The 12,973-nt window shown below is 39.9% G+C and overlaps 1 protein-coding gene across 1 annotated transcript in view; it reads left to right on the top strand.

Annotated features, from left to right (window-relative positions):
• Positions 1-12,621, top strand: part of KPNA1 (karyopherin subunit alpha 1) — a 50,336-nt gene extending 37,715 nt beyond the window's left edge. Inside the window, exons 12-14 of the mRNA XM_059838149.1 lie at positions 7,877-8,004; positions 8,754-8,932; positions 9,875-12,621. Coding sequence (XP_059694132.1) covers positions 7,877-8,004; positions 8,754-8,932; positions 9,875-10,062 — 495 coding nt within the window. The 3' untranslated portion in view covers positions 10,063-12,621. The remainder of the gene's footprint in view (positions 1-7,876; positions 8,005-8,753; positions 8,933-9,874) is intronic.
• The last annotated feature ends 352 nt before the right edge of the window (positions 12,622-12,973 follow it).

Below are 12,973 nucleotides of genomic sequence, written 5' to 3'. Positions count from 1 at the left end.
ATTTTTGGAACTGCAGAAAGTGGCTTATTAGAAAAAGCTGTGAAGTAAAGCACAGTGGAGAATGCTTACAGCATGCTTGATTGAAGAGCTCAACGTCAGTGTTTCTTGGAAGTAAAATTGGCAATTGCAGATGTGATTGCAATGATCACCTTATGTTGAAAGGAAAGTACCATCACAGACATGTAACCAGTTCCAGAAAGACCCTTGATTCTTTAGTTTCTAGTCTCGACCTAGAGAACGTTGTGTGAGATACAAGGTGTGAGGAAGCTTTCTTTCAGCACCAGAGCTGATAAATCTGAATTTCTTAGAAAATGTCTTTGAGGTATTACATCAGACAACTCCTATTTAATGGCAAAATCATTGTAAACATTTGAGCTGAAAAGCACTTTAAAAAAAAGGATTTCTGAAGTTTAAAAATGCTATTTGGTAAAATGTTTCTTGAAGATGGTCATATGCTAAAATGGAGAATATAAGTGTAGTCTGTTTTTAATTGCTGTGATGATGAAGGATAATTCCCATCTGGGTTGAATACTTGATTTAATTAGGTTCATGGGTGAACCTGTTTCATCTGTGAGTTGAGGTAGGTTTTTTTTTCTTTCTCTACATGAATTTCACATTGTGATGAATTAAAACATTACTTCTTGAGAACTGGTCTTCCTTACAGAAGGAATTCTAAGATATTAGATGCAGCTCTAAATGAAATTTTTTACTTTACTTTCTTCCCGGTCCCTGTAAATTGCTCAATAGTTACTACTAGAGGTCATAAACTGGAGCAGATCTGTTCCGCTCTCTGTGATGTTCACTGGATTTTGAACATGCACAGTCTTTAGCCGGAAATCAGACAATGATTTCAGCATGTGATAATTTTTTTCATGTCTGCCTGGCATAGTAACCCACATTTTTGCAAGTTACCAGCTGATCTAACTAGTGGATTGTTGCTTCAGAACAGATGGAATGTTAAAATGCTATGAAACTTTGGGTAGTGCTCAAGCCATAATCTAGCCATCCCTTCTGCACACCACGAAGACATGAAAATATTTTGATGAATCTAACAGCTATTTTACCTAACCAGTATTAACAGACAGAACTATATTTAGTGTTGTCTAAGATTGCATTGGGTTACACTCCCTCCATCCACCCACTGTAAAGTATAGAAATATAAAGTCAGAGGGAAGGACTTTTATATTCATCTCCACTTTCATACTGCCTACGATGCTGTTTGGTGGCACACTCCAAAGGCTTTCACTGCCATTTCTAAAAGATAAGGCAGCAGCCTGTCACTATTAGATTTGCACTCCAACACAAAAAGTAAACTCTTTCTAGCGTTAAGTCAATGTAAATTAACATGCATGAAATGTGTGAAAGTGCGTGCTGAACTTTCTTTGATGGCTCTTACTAAAGCACAGGAGTTTTGGGGTTTTTTCCCCACCAAAGGTGGAAGTGAAAGCCTTTCAGAGTGTGTTATCAGCAGTGCCTAGGCAACAGAAAAGTGTGGTGGAATGCAGCAGTCTTTCCCCTCTTTATTTCTGTGCTTTGAAGGTTTGGGGTGGATGTGTATATCCTGATGCAGTCGTGATTGTCACTAAGTATAGTTTTTGTTTGTTAATTTCCTAGTTTGTATACAGCTATGCTGTACTTCAGTGGATAGCTTCCCCAGTCAGGGAGAAGGGGAACTACATCTTCCTGGGAGTCAGAAGGAGAACTGCACAACTGAAGCTTAATCCTGACTGTCGACCCTTCTGAAGGGTATGAAAGGCTGTCACATACCTCAGAAAATGTTCTGTGTCTTAACTCCGCAACTCGTTGAAAAGCTATGGAGGGCAGTACATCAGACACAATCTTCCATGTCTGACAGTGAAGACATCATAGGAGTTCTCTGCTCTTGACAGGTTAAGAAACTTCTCGCTTCTTTTCTAACATACCTTAAATTTTCACGAGAACATCTGGAAGTTTGAGTATGGGTAGGCATGGTAGCCACAGGATCTGTGCCATATTTTTCCTCCTCTAGAATTTCTTAACCTTGCAGAAGAGTGACATGGGCAAACGTAGTAAATGATATATTGTGTGTCAGTTTTAAAAACTCTGGAATGAAATGCATTTTTACAAAATGTGGTGAAAGTGACAAGCTCAGATTTGTCAGAGGCTCTTCTCCAAAAGGACCACTGGGGACCACTCCAAAAGCAGTGCTGGGAATGTGGAAAAGAAGTTAGATGATTCACGCAGAGCTGTGGTTTATACAGGCATCAAGTTACCTTAAATATAAAGTGTGTTTAGTTTATGTTATAGGTTGCATAAGTAACCTAAGAATCTTAACATTCTGTTTGTGGTAGTAGAACTTTAAAAAGTATATTCATTAAGAGCAAAATACAGCATTGCTGACAAGGTCATATTAGTTTGCAGACTAGTGAAAGTCAAAGATTAATCTCTTACTTGGTTTGACTTTGTGTTTAAGTACAAAATCTGCTTTCAGACTTCTGCATACCTTATACCACATTGAGGGCAGCAGAGCTAGAATACCTTTAATTTCTTTATTGTGGCTGAAAACCACAGCAGTCAGTGGTGTGTTACTGCCTTTGGGAGGCTGGTTGGTCTGTTTGGTTATTTCTTTCTTTGTTTTGGTTTTTTTAGGATTGTCTGAGCTCAAAATCAGGAGAGAGCTCAACAAGGTGCTGCTCATTATACTGTAGGTTCTTCCTGATGGCAATAACAGCCTTGCGTAAACTGGCTAGAAGTTTGCTTCGTACACAGTTTGGAGGATACGCTTAGTTGTCTGTGTCAACAACATAAAGGTTCATTAGAACTGAGATCTGAAGTGCTTTCTCTCTCTCTCTAGGAAGGCAGTGTTCTTGTACCCATGCCATAGTGTCAAGTAGTTTCAGCTTACAAATATTTGCTAAGTTATTCATGAAACAGTTGTAAATTGAATAAATAAACAAGGTAACTGGAAAAGAAGTCAGTGAAAAGCTTCTATGAATTAAAATTTCCAGCCAGGAGGGGAGATCATAGCAGTAGGGCTGTATTTGCAGCTGCCAATTATACAGTGCCTGTAATTTTGATTTGTTAAAGGTAATGTGAGAGGTTGCAGGAGCAGGAAAAAAATATCACAGTCTAAGACTGTGTTTGCTTTCACATTTATGTGATGAATGATATGTAGACGTGTGGTGCCAGCACATGCACAGTAAATGTGTGTGTTTGCATATCAAAAGTGATTTAGGTGTGGGAGCCCAAAGGGGAAGAAGCAGATTCTCGCTGGGCTCAAAATATGAATTTAATATACTGTGGCTGAAAACCTCCCTAACAACAACTAACAACATATTTAGATTAAATATCCATGCAGGTGTGATGAAAAATTAATTTTTGTAGTCTAGCTTCACTCTTTAAAAATCCAATCCTGTGAAGTGAAGAAACTTGCTTAAAATAAGACAGGTCCAGTGTTTCCAAGAGACAGACAACTCTCCTGGGGAACTACACCGCTGGGATACCAACTATTAAAAAAACTGCCCCAAACCAAAACAACATACACACCCCAAGCCAAACATAAAAAAGTTGACACTTTATAGGTGAGGGTCAGGTCTGATGAAGTACTGAGCATTAGAAATGAAGTCTGAAAGTTCATGTTTCAATTAAAATTCAGTTTCAGTTAAGATTCAGTTTTGGTTTTCCGTAAGACTTATGATTACAACTCCAGATGGGGTTCAGTTCCAGCAAATACCAATGGATGCAGCTGGGCAAAAACTTCAGTGTTAGTTTTAATGTATTAAAGGATGGGCTTTGGATTGCCTATTGTGCAAAAAAGAGATTTCTAAAGCATTTTGTAGATAGCACCTCTGTGCCTAGTAGTGGCAGCCTAAAACCTTTTTCTCTCATGTTTTTCAAATTCTCGTTGAACTGGAATCCCTAAACTCTGTTCCTTTTGTTTGAAAGCTATACTTACCTTGAGCATTTTCTATATGCTACATTTCTTTAGTCTTAAACAGACTTCCATATCAGGCACACACATTATTGGAATGCTAAAAAAGTAAAGTAATTTGAATTAAGCCAGTCTAAGTCCTTAGAAATTTTAAGTGCCTCATCCTGCCACAGTTCTTTAGGGCTTTGCTCTGCCTGAGGCTTGCTTTTGTTAAAAAGAAACCAAAAAAAACCAACAAAAAACCACCTCACTTAATCAATGTTTTAGCATTTACTGTTTTATCACTTAAAATAAGTTTACCTGAAAGGGAAACATGATGTGTTTCCACAGTAACTGTTGTTCCCACATAAAATATTACAGAGATGGGAATCCTTAGGCATTCTAGAGTGCTTTCAAGAGTAACTCCTGTGGGCAGGCTGCGAGTCATAGGGTAAATATAGATGCTGCCTAGCGCTTACTCTGTATTGGTACTTTGTTTCCTCCCTTGCTGAGCTTAACTAGACTTGAAATTTTGTGAAGATATTAAGGTTAAAGCAGACCATTTTCTCACCTAGTTAATGTGTTTTTTTTCTTAAACCTGAGCTCTGAGAGTTTCAACTGTTTGAGAGGGTGCTAGTGGAAAAGCTTTGCCGTGTTACAGAGGGAGAGTTGAGAACCTTTCACTCAGACTTATGCTAGGGTGAGATGGCAACACTTACGTTGCCTGTCAGGCAGAGAAAACATAAAACATTACTGACTGGTAATCATCTCTCTTGAGTCAGTCTCTTTCAGAGAAATGCCTTATGAGAGGCTGTGATTCATTGTGGTGCTTTAACTTGTTCTGTTTGGGTAAAGATAGCCAATTTCATTGTAGAGCAGAAATGAAACAAGGTCCCCATAGCCTTTTATGCAATAGAAATAGAAGTAAGAGCACTCAGCCAAGAGATGTGAGATCGGGATTCAGTTCTTTCTGAGAAGGTTCAAGTGTGTATTTCTCCACTCTTAAAAAGAGTAATTTTACCCACTAAACTGAAGCATTCAAGCACTGAAGCAAAGAGTTCAAAGATGATTGAGCCTGAAGAAAAACAGTAACAATCTTTTGTGTTTCTCCCACTTAATTGCCCTCTTGTTGCTAGTTCCCTTTATTTTGGAATTGTCTTACTATTTTACAAGTTTTAAGTTGAAACCTTTTAGGGTAACTTTTTTTCTTTTGGCAGTAAGAAGACTCAAGTGTTAGTTACTGCCTGTCAGATAAGGTGTGCTGATGTAGTTACACAATATCATGTAACATACTCTGATTTCAGTATTTATTATAGAAGTTGGTTTTGAGAATACAGTTTCTAAGGAAATGAATCTCCTGTAAAAGGATTGTTTTGGGGAGAGGATTTAAGAAGTGATAATGAGATTTTTTTGACTTGTTTTTTGCCACAATAGTAAAATCCTAATGCCCTCAAATATCCCTATCCTAGATCCATATCAAGATCTTTCAGTAGGCAGTGCTTGACATCCTGGAACACATTGTTCTTCTTAGGGCTTCTGCCTCAACAACCCTTGTATAGAATTCTCTGGACTCACATAAAGCAAAGTGTAGACTGACAAGTCCCCTTTCTCCTCTCCATCTGATGAGAACTGGAATTCACTGGTGAAAACACACTCTCACACTCTAGGTGCACAGTCACACATATCTCAAGTACCAGTGTTGGTTCTCTGCTCAGCTGCTGTCCATGGCTGCATCAGGAGCTTTCTTGACTCACCATGCTTGGGTTCTGCTCACTGGCTGGTTCAGCTGGATTCTCACTGGCAAACCAATGAACATGTTTGTCTTGGGCATCCCCACGCTTGCAGACCCATTGAATATCAGCACAAACCCTCTGTCCATGCCTGGATCCTGGACCTCCCAATTGCTGCCCAGGCAGTTTGCCACCAGTCTAAGTACACTGTGGTCTTCCATAGCCACCACTGCTTTTGGGAATAACATAAATTCCCCCACAACACATGGCAGGTGCCCAGGCAAATGGGTTCTGTGACCTGCAGTTCCTTTGCAGCTGAGGTGCTGGGATCTTCATTAAACTTTGCTCCAGTCCCTCTAGTAGCTGGCATCCAGGCACATGGGCCCCATGGGCTGTGATCCTGCCCCAGTGGTTGATGCTGAGATCTTCACCTGTTCCAGTTGCAGGTGACCCTTTCATCCAAGACCTGGCACCAGCTGCTGACCCCAAATGTTTTATGGGACCCGATTTCATGGCCTGTTTTGTTGCTGAGACACCCCCACCCAATGTAGCTGCTGGCCCCAAAGACACAAGGGGTTCTCCTGAGGTCTGGTCCAATTCCTGGCCCAAAGTGAGTCGTGCTCAGTTGCTAGCACCTAACCTTTACAGTGCTCAGGTGGGACAGAGAGAGTGGTTACGTGGTAAAATAGTTAAGAAAAGATTTGTTATTAAGTTTTGCACAGTTGCACTTGTCCTTGTCATCAGCTATAAAGTCCAGGCTGGCTCTCTGCCTGTAGTTTCTTAATGACCTATTAATTAGTGACTGGAACCTTTTCTTCTTTGTGATTGTTTCCTTATCCCTTGTCTGTCGGGTTTGTGTCACTGTGTGTTTTATTTATTACTTTCCTGTTATTTGTATCTGCCTTTGAGCTGGAAAGGTCCTTGATCTGATAACCTTAATGAAGTAGATGCTCTCATATTCCAAATACCCTACAGTGATAATTTCACAAATTATTTGGGTTTTTTGTGCAGTAAAATGTGTGAGGGGGCAAAATGCATCTCTTTTTAAGATACTTCCTTTTATCTTTTTTGATTTTTTTAAAATAGCTGGCTCCTGTTTTATGACCTATCACTTTCAGCAGTCATGTTCTAAAATTTCAGTTAAGGATACTTTTTCAAATATTCTTAGCAATGTACAAATGTAGTACAACACAGCATTATCTCCACCACAACACGGTGGAGATAACAGTTTCCCTTGGGGACCCCAGATTGCTGTATCAGAAGTGTGGATTCTTTGGAATAGGGGACAGTGTTCGTGGGCCTGTTGGTACAACTGAGAAGCTGTATGGATTTACAAAGCAGAGACAGTGTGGATGCCCAGACAAACAGGAAGGATAAAGGAAATATCAAACAATTGTTTTATTTTTACCAGGTTAGCCATTCACACTATGAATTGACTGTAGCTTTTTGCTGTATATAATATGTTTACTTCTACAGAGCTCTGTGCGAAGGATCTCTTTGTTTTTCTTTGGGTTTCCCTTTGTTAGTTCTGTGATGATTTATGCTTGTAAAGTGGTAGATTAAAAAAGTAATCCTGAGATCTTGCTTGTTTGAATGATCCTTATCAACGTGTTTCAAATCCTTGTCATAGGTATGTAACAAAACTGGTTTAATTTTCATCTTATTGCAAAAGGCTGTTTTCAGAAGGAGTTACCAGAAACTTTAAGTTGCTGCCCAAATGTTCATTTGGCTTCTATCACTTTGTTGAGCCAAGGAGAGAACCCTACTTCCAAACCATCAGTGCTTTGTCTTTTCATCAGGTTGTTGCTTGTTTTGAGCAGTTCTTACATGAACAACTTTGCTCTGTTGTCTTGCACACTGGAAATGGATTATGGCACACAGGCCTATGAAGTTAGGGGATCTTAATGACTTAATGGTTTACTGACTTAATATCTGGGAGGTTTACTACCTGGAAAAAGAAGGGAACTATGGCATTCTTTTGCTGTCATCGTATGATTAAGTAACTCATTAGATATGGCAGTCACTGGAGTCTGAATGTGTTTTTGAATGAATTTAGAATAAGAACAGACCACAGCTTTACATTCAAAACCTTAGTAGGTTTTGAATGTAAAGCTGAAAACTTTATCGGTTTTGGTGTTTGATAAAGTGACATTTCATTGTTTAATGTGTTATGCTGGGCATGGACATTAACTAACTCAGGACAAAGAAGTTATTTCTAATTTTTATTATGACCCTGCCATGTCATTTGTTTTTGCAGACAGTCATAGACGCCCATATCTTCCCAGCTCTTATAAATATTTTGCAAACGGCTGAGTTTCGGACAAGGAAGGAAGCTGCTTGGGCAATCACAAATGCAACATCAGGAGGCTCTGCCGAACAGATCAAGTACGAAATGGTTTAAATCTTTCAATGCAGTAAGAGACTGAGTTAGTGTTTGTGCAAGAAAACAAACTATCTGCCTAGAAACTGAAAAAGCTTTCACTGTGCTTTCAGTGCTGTATCCAGAGAGACCTTGTCCTTGTTATGAATGAGCCTTTCGTTCCTTCAGGGAGAAATCATAAAAGTATTTCAGCTACAATACTTATTTACATAATTAAACCATTTGTCTTATGTGAAAAAAACCTAAATGCAGGTTTTAAACTAACTTCTGAGGGGTGTAGACTATAACAAAGTGTAGTAACAGTCTGGAGAGGAATATCTCAGCCCTTTGGACATTGGCATCACATGCATTGTTTTTCCTGTTTTGCTTATACCAGTACATTATGCTTATATGCAGTTTTGTATAAAATAAAAATAAAGACTTAACAAGCATGTTAAATTAATATAATTGCTCTTTATAGAAAATATTTAGAAGTTACTGTTATAGAAACATAGTTTATGGTACAAAAAATAAATTATTATTTCAGAGCTATATGGAGAGAGTGAGACAGAGAAAGGATTTTAAAGTTATTTTCATTGTTTCAGCAGAATTGACTAGATAGAAATAGATGTCTTTAATTTCTCTAATTTTTCCAGTCAAGTTGATACTTTATCTGATTGTTTTGATTTTTTTGACCTTCATACTAAGTGCTTAAATGGCTAAACCAATTATAATTTTGCAGACACTTTACTGGGTTCCATGTGATATTTTTCAGGTATTTAGTAGAACTGGGATGCATCAAACCACTCTGTGACCTCCTTACAGTAATGGACTCCAAGATTGTGCAAGTAGCTCTGAATGGGCTGGAGAACATCCTGAGGCTTGGAGAGCAGGAATCCAAACGCAGCGGCAGTGGCATTAATCCTTACTGCGCTCTTATTGAAGAAGCGTATGGTATGAGCAAAACACCTGGGGAAATCAGGGGATACTGAAATGCTCACAAACTCATTGGAGTCTCAGCAGGCCCAGTTCTGTTAGTTCCCTTTTCACTGTTACTGAAAATGATCTGTTCTTTGATAAGTCTCCAGTGTACTCTATCTTTTACATTATCTTTGTCTGTGTATGGATTGGAGACAGAATGTGCAGATCTTCTTTTCTCGATTCATACAGAATAAAAGGTGTTAACAAGAAAACCACTACAATACCCAGCAGTAGAGATTTACTAGAATGGCTAACATTTGGATTTCATTATAGCATCATTCCCTGCTGTATTATTTTTCTTTGTATCTGACTTCAAGGTTCGAGTTTGCCCATGTGCTTTAAAGCCTGCCCAAAAACTGGTTGTCTGAGTTTAACTGCATTGTGTACATATATATTATACAGGTTAGGAAATGGAGTCTCCATCCTTGGAAGTTTGGAATACTTGTCCAGACACATCAAGTTTTATCTGGTGTTGGTTAGTACTGCTGGGATGGGCTGCAGGTTAGACTAGATGATTATCAGAAGTTTATTTCAGCTTACACGTAGGTGATTCTCTAGTCACAGTCTTCATAAAGAAAGCACTGTAAACATGCTTTTAGGAAACACGGTCAAAAAGTCTCTTCAGAAAAAGTCTTAGAGTTTGAGGCCTTGTTCTTTACCCATTCAAGCTTGTTGATTTAATTTTTGAGTGAAAGGGTAAAGGCAGACAGAAGGTACGAAACACATAACACAGTTACAGAGATCTTTGTAGCTCAAACTGGCTTTCCTTGGTTCTGGAGAGTACGAGTTGGATGCAGGTCTCCATAGAGGAGCCTGTTCTTTCAGAAGGTGGGAGAGAATAATGAAAGACTGAAAATTATCGTGGTCATATCCTTTGACTGAGCTGTAACTTTTATGTACTGCTTTTCTCTGCAGGCCTGGACAAGATTGAATTCCTGCAGAGCCATGAGAATCAAGAGATTTATCAGAAGGCCTTTGATCTCATTGAGCACTACTTTGGAACAGAAGACGAAGACAGCAGCATTGCCCCACAAGTGGATATCAACCAGCAACAATACATCTTCCAGCAGTGTGAGGCTCCCATGGAAGGCTTCCAGCTTTGAGGTGCCCCTGTGCTGTGTGCTCCTCTACCTAGCCAATCCTGTTGTCGAGCCACAAGCCACCCGTGGAGTGATTCTCTCACTGTTTTCCATAACCCTGTTTGCGCTCATTCGCTTGCCTTGTGCACATGCTCTTACATACGTCTGGAAAACTTTTGGCTCTCCGTGGCAGGATGCCCCCTCCTTGGCAAGGGGTCGCCAGAATCACCCTTCTCCTCTAGATTCTGAATCTCTCCACTGTCATCTTCGTGGAGTTGAGGCACCTTTCTATACTTTGAAATATTCCCTGTTCCTATTACAGGAAAGTAATCCCTCCTCCACTTGGCCCCCCTACTCCTGGCATCCAAGAGAAGGCTGCCTTTCTCTTGTATTTCCTGCAGAGTGTGCCTGCAGTCCAGGGAGACATTCAGCTTTTCTGAGAACGTAGCTGAATTCATCCCTTATGTTCTCCCCTGGATGCCTCTTTGGACGGCTGTGAGAGATGTGTTAAACCTTCACACACGTTCTATCTACTTTGCTGTATGTGCCAGCTGGGGTTATTGGCATGAGGAACATGTTACAAACAATGGAGTAAGTTCTCTGTCCCCTGCAACAACAGGCTGCAATGGACATGTTTTGTGGTTCTTAGGAATACTGAACACATCTGGCCCCATCCCGTCTCAACACTGAGCTCCCAAGTTGGATTGCAGACAACTGGAGATTTGTATACCTTTACAGTTTTTCCTCTCCATCCACAAAAGAACCTGTGAATAGGTTACTCTTAACACCTCCCCAGAAATGACTTTCCAAAACAGCTTCTAGAATGGAGAAACTGCCCCCACTTCTGCTTGCCAGCACAGTATGATCCAGCTGGGCCTTCCTTAAAGATCAAGCCCTTTCTGGCTCCATGCTCCAGAGTCTGGTCCCTGGTATTCTAGTTATGGCTGAAAAGTTCCTGTCTGCCTCTTTACATTTTTACACAGTGTGACTTGAACAGATTTGTCTTCTGAAAAGTTAACTTCTGAATACAGAATTGGTAATTTGTAAAACTTGGCACAAGGAGTGTTAGATCTCCTTTTCATTTTCACGAGACAAGAGCTTCCTCTCCAGCTCACCTGATGGAATTTAGTCCTCCTGGCCAAGGCCCTTATTTAACTAAAATGACACTACATTCACAGGATAGTACTATTACATCTGGATCCACCTGGCCTTCTCATTTCACTTTTCCCTTTTGCTGTTGGTGAGACTTCAGGTGAATTAGCATGGAACTCATGGTTCCTCCAGGTGACATCTGTAAGGCATCGTTGACTGCATGGCAGCTGCTGCACGCAGCTGGAGACTGCCCTTCTGCTAGCAGCATGTTCTTGGCTCTGCAACCTGCTTGGATCACAGACCTCTGATGCAAAGGCCAGCCACTCCTCACTGAGTTCAGCTGACACTGGCACCAAACTTCACACATCTGGGGAGATGCTGCCTGATTGAAAGTGGCAGTTCCATTTTGGAGAATGCAATGGATTCCCCTAGGCCGTCCGCTCCCCCCTGCATCAGGCTATGTTCTTTCAAGCCATTTTGGATGCTTGGAACACACATTTGTCCAGTGTAAACATTTCAGAATCGCCACTGGCAACTGCAGCGTCACGTACCTGTGGTAAATGTTTGTGGCAGAACTGTCTTCAAGATCCTCATGACTCCTCTCAGTGATAAGCCACTGCAAAAGCAAAACCAGCCCATTGGATACAGAGTTATAAACACACATAAGTCACTTGTCATACTGCTGAAAGAAGCTAGGCAAAGGCCTGAACATCAGCTCTGTGTGACCATTATTTAAATAAAGTCTTCTGTCTCTGCTTCAGGATGGAGACTCTGACCTGTGTGGCCACTGCAGAAGCCACCTGCTGCCTCCCTAGCTAAGCCAGTTGGCCTCCACTTTCCCTCTCCCAGTTATTTTCTCTAGTGCTGCTTTGTGCTGAAGGAACATATAGTTTACTGCACTTGATCTGTAAATGGACTTCAATTCTTTGTAATTTTAGGGGGTTAAATTTGGTGGTTAATTTAAAAAAGCAAAAAAACCCCTCAATGTTGCCTTTACATCACATATAAATAACTGTGTTTCTCTTTTCTTGAAGGGTGATAGAAGCACTGATTAGTAGCAAAATCTTGTTTTAGCTTTTGGATTTTTTTGTGCTGGATTTTTTTACGTGTAAATTTCCAATAACATGTCATTTCTATAAGATTTGTTTAAAACCATGTACCTCTTATTGGATGGTATAAAAATGCTACATATTTTGTAAACAAATCTGAGCAAAGTGTGTGTGCATATATTCTGTATATTCATATATGTATATTCTGTGTATATATACACTAGCGTGTATATATACAAATATACACACACACATATATATACACACATGCATAAAGTGTGTGTATATATATACATACCTATATATCTATATATATAAGTGTTTTCTCTTCCAGGCTAGTGAAAACAATGTGGTGCATTGGCGTTTCCCTCCCCTGCCCCCCAAGAAAGTAATGACAATTGCCTCTAAATGAGTGAATTAAAAAAGAGTCCGTTTAAGCTGACTGGTGTGCCTTCCTGTGTAAGGAGCCTGGCCAGTATTTGTTACTTTTGCCGTGGATATGTGAATTCAGAGCAGATAAGTATAAAACTTAAACTTGGTATGTTTATTTGAAGTGACAGGCCTGGTTGACACAGGTAATATTGTTGTCCTAAATACTTAGACTGTGTAAGGCATTTGACTGGTACTGCATAATATTTTGAGTGAAAACCACACCAATACAAGAATCAACATGGCACACATTAAATGGATTAAAATGCGGCTAACTCATAGGTCTCAATGTAATTTTAAATGGTGCTTAATTGAGTGTATTTCCATCAGGATCTTCCAGCAACCAGTTCTTGGCGTTGCTTTAC

This window comes from Haemorhous mexicanus, chromosome 2 (assembly GCF_027477595.1).
Source record: "Haemorhous mexicanus isolate bHaeMex1 chromosome 2, bHaeMex1.pri, whole genome shotgun sequence".
Taxonomy (NCBI): Eukaryota; Metazoa; Chordata; class Aves; order Passeriformes; family Fringillidae; genus Haemorhous; species Haemorhous mexicanus.
This window is presented reverse-complemented; position numbering and strand designations above follow the sequence as displayed.